Genomic DNA, 16693 nt, shown 5'->3' on the forward strand with positions numbered 1-16693 from the left:
TCATGGACCCTTTTCAATTTGCTTACACAAATAATCGTAGTGTAGATGATGCCACTTTGTCTTTTATAGATTTTGTGCTTCGCCATATTGATAAACCAAATACCTCGAACTATAAGCGCTTTGTCAAAATTATCTTTGTAGATTTTTCCAGTGCCTTCAACACCATTCAACCACATATATTGATGCAAAAATTAAATACTATGAATGTAAATGCCAAGCTAATCCTATGGATCAATGATTTTCTTACAGGCAGACATCAGTATGTTAAATTTCACAATACAAAGTCAGGAAAAATTGTTACAAACACGGGTGCTCCACAGGGATGTGTGTTGTCTCCCATTTTGTTTACTCTGTACACTAGTGATTGTCGATGTCAGACCAATGATTGCCAGCTTTTTAAATATGCAGACGACACTGCTCTTGTCAGCCTTTGTATCAACGATGACAATATGTATCGGAGGGAAGTGGAACGTTTTCATAAGTGGTGTAAGGAAAACTACCTTCAACTTAATGTTAAGAAAACAAAGGAAATGGTAATAGATTTCAGCACTTTGCCAGTTGCCCAACAGCCGCTGTACATAAACGGAGAACTCGTTGACACAGTTAAGGAATACAAATACCTCGGCACAGTAATAGATAATGGGTTCAATTTTAATAGTAATGTCGAGGCAATATATAAAAAAGTTAATTCTAGAATGCATTTCATGAGGAAACTTAAGAAAATTAAGATTGACACTAAAATTATGGAGTTATTCTATACAGCAGTAGTGCAGTCAGTCATTTCATTTTCCATCACATGTTGGTATGGTAATTGTAGCTCTGATTCTAAAAATAAACTAACCCGATTAATCAAAAACTGTGCAAAATTAGGCGTAAAAAATATCAATTCATTGATGGATATATACAGAAAGTTCTCTCTAAAAAGATGCGAAGTAATTATCAATGACGTAACACATCCACTGAACGGCCATTGCCAAAAGTTACCCTCAGGGAAAAGGCTGAGATCATCAAAATGTAGAACAGCCAGATTGTGTAAGTCCTTTGTGCCGGCAAGTATCAGAATTTTAAATAATGGCCCTCTAAACATATCATAGCTAACTATACTAAGGCTTGGGAACCAGTTATCAGTTATCTTTTTATGTACTCCATTTTTTATTATTTTATTCTTTTCAAACGAGTTTTATACATATATATATATATATATATATATATATATATATATATATATATATATATATATATATATATATATATATATATATATATATATATATATATATATTTTTTTTTTTTTTTTTTTTTTTTTAATCGTGTGAATATGAATATTTTAGATTAATAAGACCTGTCAGTTTTAGACCTTGTATGAATGATTCAATCTTTTATGAAAACACACAAGACAAATTTCATGTATGTTACGTGACCAATAAATATTATTATTATTATTATTATTATTAGGTAGACCCTTCGAAGTCGGTGTAGATTACACGTGCACCATGATAATAACGGGTGAGAGTGACATCCCAAAGAAGGTCTATATATGTTTATTCACCTGTGCCAGGACAAGAGCTATTCATCAAGAAGTAGCCGAAGACCTTAGTTCAGAGACCTTCCTGCAGTTGTTTAGAATCTTTGCAGCAAGGCGTTCGTGTCCTTGCCTTATCATAAGTGATAATGCTACTAACTTTATAGGAACAGCTCCCTTTATTCAAGAAATTATAAATGATCTAAAGGTGCAACAAGCATTAAGCAATAGGCGATGTCGTTGAAAGTTCATCACACCAAGTTCTACATGGCAGAATGGATTCACAGAAAGAATGAAAAAGCTAGTCAAAAACTGCCAAAAGGAGACATTGCATCGATTTGAATTAAATTTCAAAGAACTAAAAACAGTAGTAGCGGAAACTGAGACCAGAATCGATAACCGACCTATTATTTACTAAAATGACACCTCAGTACATCTGAAGGCTCCCGAGCCTACCCCAAACAACCCTGTTGAAGTCAGCAGACCCGGAGGGTTGCCTCACGTTCAGGAGAGTACAAACAACCGAGTTGCGGACCAGGCCACCCCGGGACAGGTAGAGGAATTTGATCTCAGGTGGTCATATTACGTGAATTATGTAACGCATGGCCACAGGATGTGGAAATTTCCACTTGTATCATGCATTTATCAAAATACTTTCGTGTTTCTGTATAAATTGTAAAGTTAAATTAAGGGATGATTAAGGTTAATATAATACAAACTAACTATTAGTTACTATTATAACTAAATTGTGAATTAGAAATGTATGGGTTGTGGGGTAGCTATTGTTTTGACGTGGCAAGGAGCCCACAAGGAGCGAAACTGACTCAAGCAACAGTCGCCAGCCAGCTGCCTTTCAAGTCATATCTCCGCTCTTTACAGCGGAGATATGATTTGAATATTAATTTAAGTTGCTAAGAACGTATAAGTCCGGAAACCTGCACAACGACAAATTATCTGTCTTTGATATGAAAACACCGCCAGCCACTGGTTTGGAATGCCCAGCTAGTCCGAACCATAGCTAAGTTATCAGTTATTTATAATTATATTTAGTCATGATTCTCGTATTTGTGTGTTAGCTGGGAGATCATAGGGTGAGTGAAGGTCGAAAAAAGTTCCCACAGTCCTAAAGTAATATTAAAGTAATAGTTGGCAGGGTCAGACCTCATCTAGACTATGCTGAGCTGCTATGGTCCACGTATTACAGGAAGGATATAGGTCTATTAGAATAAGAAAAAAAGGAGAATGACAAAAAGGATACTGAGGGGCATTCCCTTATGAAACGAGACTGAAGCTATTGAATTTATATGCCTTAGATAGACGTAGGTTAAGAGGGAACCTTATAGAAGTCTTAAAGTGGTATAGGGGGTTATAACGAGGGGAACATAAACAAAATTTTCAACATGAGTAATCAGAATAAAACAAGAAATTACGGGTTCAAGCTTCAAAAATTTAGGTTCAAGAAAGAGATAAGATGGAGTTTGTTCTCAGATAGAGTGGTTGATAAATGAAACTGACTCAATAATCAGGTTCTTAGTGCTGGGTTATTAGAGAGCTTTAAAAACAATTAAACAAATCTATGGATGGGAAGGTATGTTTCATGTTTCTTATGTTCTTATGTATTTATTTATAAGGTCATAGTGAGAGGTGGCGGTGTTGTAGGCACGGTTAAGTTCCCACATATCGCCTCGGCTTTCCCCTCGTTAGCACACAGTCCCCTCGCGTGACCTGTGTGTACTTTCTCTGCCTGGGTATCTGTTTTCCTTCACCCCTGTTCTCAGGCTACTTCAGCCCTTATGGTTTATGGCCCTTTTCCTGCTGTTGTGTCCTTGCCATTCGTGTATTTGGCCTTCTTGTGACTTCTTTTTATAAACAACTGAAACTGATTCTTCTTTTTCCTTTACTTTCCTTTCTTCCTTATTTTCTTCTTCCTAAGACGTTTTTCTTCTCTCTTTTTTTTTTTTTCCTCCAATTTTTTTCCAACAATTAGTGAAGAAAACGTGCCTCTACAGTTTTTATCATTTCATTTATATAGAGGCTAGGAGGAAGGCATATCATCAAGTAATCATGTAATACACCATCATAAAGCAGAAAAATAAGTTCTGACCTTATATGTCTCAACATTATTCAGAGGAGAGATGCATTATGACAGCATCGCATTTCATATTTTATGCGGAGCGAGAGAGCAGAGAAGCAATGAGAAGAAAGAGGAATAGAGAGAGACAACGCGTAATAGACGCCTCGAGACGCGTCGAATTTAACGTAGAAGTTTATATAGATTTAAATTTACTCTTCCTCATATAATTCCTTCTATTTCCCTCGCATTTCTGAGGTGCAATTAATACAGAATATAGTTGCTCTCCGTCATACAAATAAACAAACAACTCAGTTTTCACCCAAATCTCCAAATACTCCTATAATGATTTTTAAAACATAATGTTTCTTTTTAGATAGAGAGCGAGAGCAGAGGCTGGTGGCACACGTCGTGCCTTCCCGGCTCCTCTTTTTTCTTCCCCTTTCCTTCCATTCCCTGCCACATGACCTCACCCGCGTTTCGCAAGGAGCGGAGTGGGTGATTTGTTTTGTTCAGTAGCAGGCGAGATCTAAGAGCGACTGGATGCACAGCTTAGGAACGCTTTTTAAAAAGTGAATAGGGAGGGCATATTGACTTATAACTAAGGGTGGGATTACTCTGTGACGCCTTATTACATAAGGCAAACTCGAAAGTTTGCTCACGACAGAGCTAATATCTCCCCCCACAACGCACCCCACTTCAGACACCCAACCATCAAACACAGGACAATCTCAAAAGGTGGCCCTTCTGGTGAGCGGCACCGTTGACCCGTACTAGCTGTCTAACTCTGGGAACCATTTAGTCTGGTCCCTCACTTGGGACCTTGTTAGCATGGATAGCCCTCTTCCCCTTAATAGGCTGGAGCAGGGGCCGAAGCCCCCTCTAGCCTCGCTCGCCAAGTCATATAGACATACAAGCCACCACAACAAGGCGGTTCCCACTAGGGGAGTTGATAAAAACGAAGAGCTTTTGATTCCACCCTGTGTGAAAGAGCGGTATGAGTGGAACCTCCCATATATGTGAAGCATAATCCATACATGGACGGATAAGGTCCCTGTACAGACTGTACAGCTGGGTGGGGTAAGAAAAACTGGCGGAGACAACTCAGAACTTATAACTTCATATAACCTGTTTTAGATAGATATGATGTGAAGCTTCCAGTTTAATTTATAGATAAAGGACAGGCTGAAGATGTTCAGTGTAGAAGAGGGGGATAGTTGAGTGTCATTGTAGAAAAGGCCATAGTTGTCTGGAAGGACGCGTCGACTTAATGGAGGAATTGAGATTTTGAGACCTTGAATAATACTAAGTTTCCAATGTCCCAATTATAAATTTTAAAGAGATCAGAAGTCTGGTGGTCTGTGGCTCCACTTCCTGAACTGTTTACTTCCTGAGGAATTGGACGTCTATGAGAAGACGTGGAAAAGTGCAGTTGGATAGAACTAGAAGTTTGGTTTTAGATCATCAATGATCAGGACAGAACCCTAAATAACACAACTGTTAATAGACTTAAATAGAAGAACAATGACCTTCTACCACAGCAACAACAGACTAGTCAGAAAAAAAAAATTGCAGATGAAGTTACAAAGAGAAGGATGAGGTAATTTGGAAATCAAAGCTTTGTGCCATACTCTATCAAAATCTTTTCATATGTCTAAAGCAACATCAAAAGTTTCACCAAAATCTCTAAAAGAGGATGACCAAGACTCTGTAAGGAAAGCCAGATGACTAGAAGAGTGACGATGAGGGAGCCCATACTGGCGATCAGGTAGAAGGTTGTGAAGTGATACATGTCAAAATTTAATCTTCCCGTTTAGGATAGGTTAAGAACTTTAGATAAGCAGAAAATTAAATTAATAGGACGGTAGTTTGAAGGATTACAACGGTTAGCCATTTCAAGAACAGGCTGAATGTAGGCAAACGTCTAGCAAGGCAAAGCTGAAAGAATTTGACTAGGCAAGATGCAAGCACTGGCACACAACTGCGAAAAATAATAGGCAAGACCCTATCAGGACCATAAGTCTTTCGAGGGTTTAGGCCAGCGAGGCCATGGAAAACATCTTTGCGAAGGATTTTATTGGTAGCATGAAATAGTCAGAGGGTGGAGAAGAGGGAAGAACAAACCCTGAATAATCGAAGATAGAATTGTTATTTAAGCAAAGGTTTGAGCGAAAAGTTTAGCTTTAGAAATAGATGAGATGCCAGTAGTGCTATCAAGTTGAAATAAAGGAGCGAAAGATGAAGAAGCAAAGTTACTGGAGATGTTTTTAGATAGCTGCCAGAAGTCACGAAGGGAACTATATCTTAAAAGATTTCGATACTTTCTATTGATAAAGGAGTCTTTGGCTAGTTGGAGAATAGACGTGGTATGATTCCGGGCAAAAATATAAGGTGAATGAGATTCAGGTAGTAGAAGACTCAAGAAGAACTTTGTGGGCTTGAGAGAAGGGAGCAGGGAAGCGGGGAGAGATATTACAAGAGAAGAGAGGTTGAGAGGAAAGGGCAGGAACAGCAGAGGTAGAAGCAGGAGAACAGTTAGATGATACGCCACGGGAAGCAGCAGGAGGAGGAACAACAGGAAGTAAGAAGAGATGCAGGAAATAGGGAAACGGGGAGAGATCTTGCATGAAACGAGAGATTGAGAGGAAAGGAAAGGGTAAAAGCAGCTTAAGTAGAATCAGAAACAAGAGGAGGAGGAGGAAGAGGAGGAGGCGGAGCGGTAGCAGCAAGGAGTATGAGTAGCAAACGTAGTAGCAGCAACATCAAGAAAGGAGAAAAGTAAGAGGCAAGAAGGGAAGGTGACAGGTGTGGCGTGCTGATCTCAGGATAGCATCTCAGACAAGGCGCGTACCTGTGGCGAGCAAAACGTACACCTGCTCGGAAGAGGCGGGATGTTTCAGAGAGAAGAAAGAGGTGCACGCTGTTCCGGCAGAGATAAAGGTGTAACTTGCACAAGAACGCAGACATGAATGCAGGTATTGATAGTGTGGGACCAGAGAGAGAGAGAGAGAGAGAGAGAGAGAGAGAGAGAGAGAGAGAGAGAAACGCGGCGGTGATTGCCTTCCTACCTCTGGTGATGACGGTGGTGCGTCGGGTACTGGCGGGTACACACACTCAGTGGTTACATGCGCACTACACTCGTGAAGACGCACGCAACTAATTCTAAAACTTCACACTTGTAGTTAGTTTAGCTTCGCCTCGTGTACAGGAGGGAGCTTGCTGCGAAGGGGAGACAGGATGAGGAGGAAAGATGGGACCGAGTGGTTCTCTAGCTGAGACAGGATTCCTGCCATTGTGCCACGAGACAGGCCAGCAGCAGTAAGACTTGCAAATCTGAGTTGTAAATTTTAGCACTTCACCGGTGATTGTAGGGGAAGAGTACGGCGGTGATGGAGAGACCTACATTTTCAGGAACGGACGTGCGTAGTGACAGCGGGAAGAGAAACCAGCGGAATTCATCAGCAACATCGCTGGTTACAGAACTAGGGAGGGCGTGAAGGAATCTAAAAATAAGGAGTCTGATTTAAATTGGAAGTTACATACCGATATATCAGGAGATTTTAGCGTTCTCTTCATGTAACATCTGGCGTCATTAAGGCAATTCTTTCACTGCTCTTGCCTTACTTTGCTAACATTCAGAACAAATACAAGATGCACGAATATACTTTTGTCTTTTCTAAGGTACAAAAGTAAAAGACTAAGTTAAAGTGTATACAAAAGTTGTAGACTGTATAGGAGTGAAAGATGTTATCATTACTAACAATGAAACATACAAGAAATGAAAATGATGATGGAGGCACAGAGAGTATCATAAGAGAGGAGATAACGAACCACTGCGCTAGATCCGTACACCAACAAACCTATTCTTTTAAGTCGGAATGCAACTGAATTACCACTTCAGATGAGGTACTCGAGACGCAAGTTTACCATCCCAGACTTACACTTGATGCGGGAACACCTGTGGTCCGCCCAAATCACACGCTCACTTTTATGGTACTGGCATCGCGTGTTATGTCTCTCCCGCAGATACGGAGAGTGCGTGCATTCCTATTTGGCGTCACTGGAGTACCACACGAGGCTTTCTTTCCACGTATACCCTCCTTCAGTATCAACATAACCCAAGGCGGTGATAATGAAACTATAATCTGTTCCCACATCAGTATACGCTTCAATCCTCCCCTCCGAAATATTATCATAGTTTATGTTCTTCTATTTTCTCCCACAAATCGGCACGACTTACAAAATTGTGGAATCGGTGCAGAGCTGCGAGATGAAATTATGGAGCTTCGTTATTGATGAGACAGACCGATCCTTTCCTTCAGTAAACACACAGCCGCGCATCTGATAGGGCGGCGGAGGGTGGGAGAGGTAAGGCCACTCAACCCGCCCAAACTGTACCTAAATGCACCTGCAGCCGCCTGAGAACGCACATTACACTCCCCATACGTAGATCCCCTTGATAGGCAGTGCGTCGAAAAACAATCGCCGAAAAGTCAGGTATTCTTTCCTACGTGGTTGGTTTCACGGCGCGGGTACTTTGTGGATCAGATAAGTTCCGCACACACCCCTGACCTGTGCCGCGCCAAGCAGGAGGGAAGAGGAGCCACATTACATGCAAATCAACCCGAGCAGCGTGTGGTCGTACTTGCGTCGGGTGAGGGTACAGGAGCCTGGAGATGCTGGCCGGCGGGGGGACACTGGCTGCGGTTCGCCTTGTTGCTGGCTGGCACGAGACGCGGAAGGCAGCGGTGCAGCACTGTACATACCTTCGCTCAGGTACATATCTCACCCTGAGCTCAGTGGAATACAGTGTTCGTATGAGTGAACTGTATGACTTCTGGATGCTATACGGGAAATTACGGTCAATGTCCAAACCCTACAATTCAGGAAATGATGTGATGAAACAAGAAAATGAGGTCTTGGAGTATAAACTAGGCTTCTAATGTTATAATCTCTCTCTCTCTCTCTCTCTCTCTCTCTCTCTCTCTCTGAAACATATATTAAGTATTAAAACTTGTTATCATGTACTACAAGGTTACATGCGAGGGCGTATCAGGAACAAGCTTACCTAGTTCAGAGGCCGAGCCAAACCACAAACAACTCCAGGAATATCCTCCAGCTGAACCTAGAGCATCATTCCGCATCCAAGGTCGACCGGGTGACCAGTAGTCACTCCGGAACAAGACTTCCTATATTTCCAGCATGAGAGTGTTGACATGGAATCGCTGTTAGTCTTCCCGGAGTATTTAATGACACCGGCAGACTTTCCGAGATAGTGACAGCAACCGAAGACATAAGATACGTTTAACGGTGGATGTTTACTTGGTCAAAAAAAATATATATACAACCCTTACTCACATAGAACTTTTTTTTTTTTCTGATTTCATGAATTTCCTTTCCAAGAGCATTCTGATGGTAGGCAAACTATGAAAACTTTCTGCCCTGTTCAGTTTTCCTACTTCTCTCCCTCTATCTCTCCTCCTCTTCTTCTAGTCGTCCTAATCTTCTCTCTTCTCTTCCTCCTCCTCCTCCTCTTAGTTGTTCCTCTTCTTCCTCTTCTCTTTTCTCCTCCTCCTCCTCCTCTTAGTCTTTCTTCTTCTTCCTCTTCTCTTTTCTCCTCTTCCTCCTCCTTCTCCGTCACCGCAAACTGGTTCCTAGGACACGGCCACCACCAAACAGCCGCTAATGACAAAGCAAAGACTCGCTGCGGTGATGTAACTGACGGCCAAGACGGTTATGACTTGATGCCTGTAAGTGAATTCTTCTCTGCATTCTGCGTTATTAGGCTCAGGTAATGACAAAACAACATCCAGTAATTGGGATTCCAGGTGTGTACAAGCACTGGGTTTCTTAATACCGGGTGGAAAACTGGTGGTGTACAGCGAGCTCAAAGCAAACATAGTCAAGATTTTGTGAGGCATTGCTTTTGTCCATTACCGGCGAATCTTTATTAGTCTGGTGGGTTAATGTTATATTCGGCAGGAGTTGCGTCGAGGAGCTGCCAGGAATGTAGCCGTCAATGGGAGGAGCGCGGTGATAGGAGGAAGGGCGTGTCCACACAAAGCTGGTTTACCGACCTTACAAGATCACGCCAACGATAGGAAAAAATAGAATAAGAAAGGCAAAATAAAATCTGACAGGCTTGCACTACACGGCTTGGTTCCTTTCCTGGTAGTCATGTAAAGCTTCACAAGTCCAACCTTATCTGACGAGTCCAGTATCCTATAGACAAAATCTTGAGTGCACAGATAAGCAAAGTCGCTTGTATAAGCAGATAAACATGAAATATCCTCTCCAAACAAACGTAGAGCATCTCTGAGGTTAAGATCCATGACCAATAAAATTTACCTCCAAAAAACACTTCACGATGACATCACGCAGCAACGAGGCCCATTGACAAGCTGCATCTAATCAGCCTCGTGTGTCTCGGCACAGTGATGACCCGAGTGACGCAGCACAATCCTCCTCTCTACACCTGACCAAGTTTTTACCCGCCGAGGCTGCGTCACTGTGGTTGCCCCGCATCCTCCGGGGCCCTCGCTCGCTGATTACCGTTGAGAGAGATGTCAGAAAAATTTGCACTGCTCAAAATGTTTTCCGGATATCTGTTGGTAATTCTATTTAGACCAACATCTTTGGCCTGGGGCAGGGCAGTAATGGAAGACTACTAAAACTGTCAGGGAAAATATCTCCAGACATTTGAATGTCATCATTAGGGAGAGTCTGGGTCTGGAAAAAACATGTACTCAAATTATTTAGCTCTCCGGTACTGATTTGGCCAAGGGCGGGTTTAGCCGCCTTCAGGCGAGCACCCAACATGCCTCTCCTTCCCCCGCGGCACTCCTTCTCGCTAGTTCTCCAAAAGATTCGCATAACTTTTTCCTTGACACATGACGCGACAGTCTACGTGCAGAAAAAGAGAAAGAACGACAGAAACGTGCAGGGAATCAATCCCCGCCCAGCGTACAAATGGTTTATAGCCGTCAATTGAACGTCGTAAGTAAAAAGTTAAGATCACTGTTTTTTCCACACCTCCACCACTTGCCAACGCGGGACTGTCATCAACGTGTGAGGCAGACATATTAATCAGGTGTCTGGAACAGCAGAAAAACATGAGAGAAATGGCAACGCTACATCCACGGCAACCTTTTCGCTCTGCCTTTCCACTATATAATGACGCTCCTCACATTGCGATAAAGAAGCAGCGGCGCAGTGTTTTCCCTCCTTGCAAGCTGTCTCATGATTAACGACACTTGTCTACGATAGCAATATCCTTCCTTAATGGTCCCGTTGCAGGCCTGGAGCGCCCCGCCCCACACAGCCCGGAGCAGTGTTGGGCCACCAGATGGCAGAACCAGTCCACTAATGACACATCCCCCCGTAAAAGGTCGCCACTCGATAATTTCGCATTATTCAGCTTTTAATTGCAGCCAGCGGCCCGCAGCGCCAGGAGATTCAGCCGCAGCGATGCTTATCTTCCGGTTCATCCCGCGCCGCGCCGCCCCGCCCGACCTCACGGCAATTAACAATCTAAACAGAAAAATGTACGAGGGTTATAACGAACTCAGCCCGCAGCCTCTCGCCCTTTACTTTCTCACGTGATAAGAGGCGGCGGACGCGACGTGAGCTCCTCGGCGTGAGGTTCCGCAACTCCTGCAGGTTAATGGCTCCGATACTGATCACGAAGGAAGGAAAACCTCAACTCATAAGGCGTATGATGGCAATGGACTGAGCCTCCCTCTCCCCCATCCATCTCCCCCCCCAAAAAAAAAAAAACACACAACACACACGTCTCGATCCCAACCCCCGTGAAGTGCTCCTCGTCACCTGCGGGCAAAAGACTGATAAAGATTGAGGATCGCGCGTGTCGTTGCCTAATAAGCTTCCCTTCTATGTATATTCTTCATTATTTTTCCCAGGCCCGAGGATGTCATCGTGCGTATAAAACAAAGAACAATGAATAAACAAATCTCATCGCGTCCGAAGGTCTCCTTATGGCGGGAACTGAGTCTTGAGGGGATGTGGTGTACCTGTGCAAACGATCCGATGCAGCCGACATGACACCACACAGCATGCTTGGACCGGTTACAGCAGATATCACATTGGATGCCCCTTTGCCTCACTCAGCTGCTTTGGCACAAACTGTCTTGAATGTGTGTTTGTATTGTTGTGGTGTGTTTTGGAGCAGTGTGAAGCATCTTGGCTAAGTGTGATGTTGGTGCTTGTGGATGATTTGGATGTGTGATGTGGGGATGTAACTGTTCATGTCTGCACATGGCATATTAGTGTGTGTAGTGTAAGTGCCAAGAGTATTCCTGTTACCATGCTGAAGGCAAGGTGTAGCAGTATGTGGCATCTGTACTGGTGTGTTCTTACCTTCCATGAGTGTGCTTGTGTGGTGTTTTCTTGTTGTTGGCCAAAGCAACATTGCTGTTGCTGGTCATGGTGACTGGAACAACTGTTTCTGACATTTGTGTGCTGCCTTGCTAGGAACTTTTTTTTTATTCTAAGAAAGTGATAAGACTTATTGAGTTAATAAAAAAGTAAAAAAGAGGCCAGAAAGATTTTAGAAATTAAATTGTGTGTCAAAGCAATGTATTGAACATTTATCTGAGGAGAAGGCAGGGCAGGGGAGGGGCCAGGTGCCGGGGAACAGGAACAAGGGTAGGGAGCCGAGGTGGAAATGTCCATTCATCTCAGAGTCAACAACCAAATTCCCTAGTACTGATATAAAGTCACTACTTCCCCCTCTGACCTTCCTAGTAACCCTGACCTAACCTATCACTTTCCCAATACCCCTGACCTGACCTATGACCTCATGCCGCCAGATCGGATCAGAGCTGTGTTATACGACTCATTGGAGTAACATCAGCGTGAGCTGTCTTACCCCGGCACTGTCGGCTGGCACTCATACCCTGGTACTCTCCGCTGATGGCTTTGGTGCTGCTGCCAGGTGGGTGTTTCTCTCTCTCTCTCTCTCTCTCTCTCTCTCTCTCTCTCTCTCTCTCTCTCTCTCTCTCTCTCTCTCTCTCTCTCTCTCTCTCTCTCTCTCTCTCTCTCTCTCACTGATAAAAGAGTGACGATGTTGTGGCAGGGAAGTGGAGTACGTACTGCAGGTGACCTCGGCCTCAGCTACCCAGGGGTCAGTGAAGGGTGGCACGCTGGTCAGGCTGGGCGGCACAGGCTTCAGCTCGGATTGTTCCCGCCTCAAGGTGAAGCTGGGCCAGGTGTATGAGTGTGAGGTGCTGCAGTGCTCCGATGAGGCCCTCACCTGCATCACCAGGCCCATCACCACCAACCACAGGATTGTGAATGTTGGCACCAGCTCTGGTGAGGCGCTGATTCATACACACACACACACACACACACTTGATGATGCAGAATTCCTGTTAAAGTATCACTAGAGTCACATAAACACCCTTGAAAACTCCAATAACATCCTGTGTAGTCAGTTAAACTATCTCTATCCTTGTTAAACTGCCCATAAAATTCCGAAAGTGCCTCTGAAAACCTGCAGTAACTTCCACCAGAACCTGTTAAAAGCAGTCAAGATAAGATGCTGAAACACTGATGAACACAGATGAAGCCTTTATCAAGCACCTCTCACTCACCAAACCTAGTCATCTTAGTACCATTTGTGGACTTCAAGCAACCCCATTACCTTCAATTTTCACAGAGACTGTACCATGGTATCCTCGTGTGCTGGAGGTAGTGGAGGGAGACTCAGTAACCTGGCAGTGGAGTAAGGTGTCTGAGAACTCACAGCTGCAGTACGGAGTGTGTGAGGTGGCCAGCCCTGTGGATAAGTGTGAGGACGCTGATGGTTCTGGCTTCTTCTCAGGGACACAGACTGCTGCAGGTAAGGACAGAGAGACTGGGATGAGGTGAGGGGGAAATTGAGACAGGAAAGCACAGAAGTGAAGTGAGAGAAATGAAGGGATAGAAGGATAGTGACAAGGAGAGAAAGAGAGAGATTGGAGAGTGTAAACAGGAAGGAAAGGAAGGAGGATGGATTGAAAAGAAAGAAGGAAGAGAGAGAAGGATGGAAGTGGAGGAAGAGCGGAGAAAAATGAAAAGAAATAGGCAGGAGGAGAAATATGAGTAGTTTTTTTTTTCTGTAGGAAGGACACTGGCAAAGGGCAACAAAAATCCAATAAAAAAATATGCCCACTGAAATGCCAGTCTCATAAAAGGGTCAAAGCAGTAGTAAAAAATTGATGAATAAGTGTCTTGAAACCTCCCTCTTGAAGGAATTCAAGTCATAGGAAGGTGGAAATACAGAAGCAGGCAGGGAGTTCCAGAGTTTACCAGAGAAAGGAATGAATGATTGAGAATACTGGTTAACTCTTGCATTAGAGAGGTGGACAGAATAGGGTTGAGAGAAAGAAGAAAGTCTTGTGCAGTGAGGCTGCAGGAGGAGGGGAGGCATGCAGTTAGCAAGATCAGAAGAGCAGTTAGCATGAAAATAGCGATAGAAGATAACAAGAGATGCAACATTGCAGCGGTGAGAGGCTGAAGACAGTCAATTAGAGGAGAGGAGTTGATGAGACAAAAAGCTTTTGATTCCACCCTGTCTAGAAGAGCAATATGAGTGGAACCCCCCAGACATGTGAAGCATACTCCATACATGGACGGATAAGGCTCTTGTACAGAATTAGCAGCTGGGGGGGGTGAGAAAAACTACTACTAATACTGCCACCACTACTACTACTACTGTTAATACTACCACCATGACTACCACTATTACTATTACTACTACTGCTACTGCTGCTGCTGCTGCTACTTCTACTACTACTCCCACCAGTACTACTACTACTACTACTACTACTACTACTACTACTACTACTACTACTACTACTACTACTACTATTACTACTATTGCTTTCCCACAGGCTCTTTCACAGTGGCCTTCCCCCAGCAAGGCATCCACTATTATGCTGGCCCCACACTGCCTGGTGGTGTGGTGATGCGGGGCCAAGTCAACGTGGTACAGCCACCTCATCAGGCCCTCAGGATGGCCGTACTGCTGGGTAACAAGGAAGCCACCTACCAGGTTGCCGGGAGTCAGGTCGTCAACATGAGTGGCTGTGACCCCATCCTGGAGATGCCTCTGGACGGGTGTGACCTCCCCGACCTGACCACACCAGAAAATGGATACCTGTACTTTCATTTCCACACCTGTCACACACCTGTGGTCTCTGCCCTGGCCTCCTCCACCACCCACACTGTGAAGGGCCTGAGGTGAGGGCAGGCTGGCGCAGGCCAGGGTCCCTCTTGTATTAGTGATGGTAATGGTAGTAATGATAGCAGCACCAGTGGCAGTAATAATGGTTCCCCACGCTGAGTGTTTCCTGTTTTCTTTGACACAGCGGCCTGCAGGTGGTGGGCGGCGACTCTCTCACCATCACTGGATCAGGCTTTGGTGACCTGGCCTGCCAGGTAGAGGTCAGTGTTGGTGAAGCATCCTGTAGTGTGACCTCTGCTTCAGACACCTCTGTGACCTGCGATCTGGACAACCTGGACAACCTGAGGTCGGGTGCATACCTGCCCATCACTGTCAAGGCAATCAACAGGTGAGTGCAGCTAACATACAGACAGACAGATAGACAGACAGGTCAGCACAGATGAGAGAAACTGGATGTTTGAGATGATATGAGAAAAAAAAAGGAACATGCTTCAATGACAGAAATACAGCTTTGTACCACAGCAGCATCACTACACCACAGCACCACCACACCTCACCACACTATCATACACCACATTACTGCACTACACCACCAGAGCATCACTGCACCTCACCACACCACCACACCTCACCACGCCTCACCTGCAGGGGCATAGCAGTGACAGACATCACAGGGTACAGCAGTGAGGGCCGTGTGGTGGTGGTGCCGCAGGTGTCCTCCCTCAGTCCCCTGGAAGGCTCCCTGGGTGGCAGCACCCTGCTCACCATCAGTGGAAGTGGTCTGCAGGGTCTGGTTGCCTCTCCTGTGGTGCTGGTGGGGGGCCAGACCTGTGTGGTGCAGAGTGTCTCCTCCACCACAGTCACCTGCCTCACTCCACCCTCCACCTCTGCCACCGTGGCCACCTTCACTCTGACTGTGGCTGGTGTAAGTGTTGTGTGTGTGTGTGTGTGTGTTTGTGTGTGTGTGTGTGTTTATTATATAGGATGGACACTGGCCAAGGGCAACACAAATCCAATAAAAAAAAATGCCCACTGAAATGTCAGTCCCATAAAAGGGTCAAAGCAGTAGTCAAAAATTGATGAATAAGTGCCTTGAAACCTCCCTCTTGAAGGAATTCAAGTCATAGGAAGGTAGAAATATAGAAGCAGGCAGGGAGTTCCAGAGTTCACCAGAGAAAGGGATGAATGATTGAAAATACTGGTTAACTCTTGTGTTAGAAAGGTGGACAGAATATGGGTGAGAGAAAGAAGAAAGTCTTGTGCAGCGAGGCCATGGGAGGAGGGGAGGCATGCAGTTTGCAAGATCAGAAGAGCAGTTAGCATGAAAATAGCGGTAGAAGACAGCTAGAGATGCAACATTGCGGTGGTGAGAGAGGCAGAAGACAGTCAGTTAGAGGAGAGGAGTTGATGAGACGAAAAGCTTTTGATTCCACCCTATCTAGAAGAGCAGTATGAGTGGAACCCCTCCAGACATGTGAAGCATACTCCATACATGGACGGATAAGGCCCTTGTACAGAGTTAGCAGCTGGGGAGTGAGAAAAACTGGCGGAGACGTCTCAGAACGCCTAACTTCATAGAAGCTGTTTTAACTAGAGATGAGATGTGAAGTTTCCAGTTCAGATTATGAGTAAAGGACAGACCGAGGATGTTCAGTGTAAAAGATGGGGACAGTTGAGTGTCATTGAAGAAGAGGGGGATAGTTGTGTGGAAGGTTGTGTCGAGTTGATAGATGGAGGAATTGAGTTTTTAAGGCATTGAACAATACCAAGTTTGCTCTGCCCCAATCAGAAATTTTAGAAAGATCAGAAGTCAAGCGTTCTGTGGCTTCCCTGCGTGAAATGTTTAACTCCTGAAGGGTTGGACGTCTATGAAAAGACGTGGAAAAGTGCAGGGTGGTATCATCGGTGGAGTAGA

At 44.4% G+C, this 16693-nt stretch overlaps 1 protein-coding gene across 1 annotated transcript in view; it reads left to right on the forward strand.

Annotated features, from left to right (window-relative positions):
* Positions 1–16693, forward strand: part of LOC135097485 (fibrocystin-L-like) — a 45069-nt gene that overhangs the window by 20053 nt on the left and 8323 nt on the right. Inside the window, exons 3-8 of the mRNA XM_063999430.1 lie at positions 12422–12546; positions 12688–12923; positions 13270–13452; positions 14486–14834; positions 14963–15166; positions 15427–15703. Of these exons, the coding sequence (XP_063855500.1) occupies positions 12422–12546; positions 12688–12923; positions 13270–13452; positions 14486–14834; positions 14963–15166; positions 15427–15703 (1374 nt within the window). The remainder of the gene's footprint in view (positions 1–12421; positions 12547–12687; positions 12924–13269; positions 13453–14485; positions 14835–14962; positions 15167–15426; positions 15704–16693) is intronic.

Source organism: Scylla paramamosain, unplaced genomic scaffold (genome assembly GCF_035594125.1).
Source record: "Scylla paramamosain isolate STU-SP2022 unplaced genomic scaffold, ASM3559412v1 Contig22, whole genome shotgun sequence".
NCBI classification, from domain to species: Eukaryota; Metazoa; Arthropoda; class Malacostraca; order Decapoda; family Portunidae; genus Scylla; species Scylla paramamosain.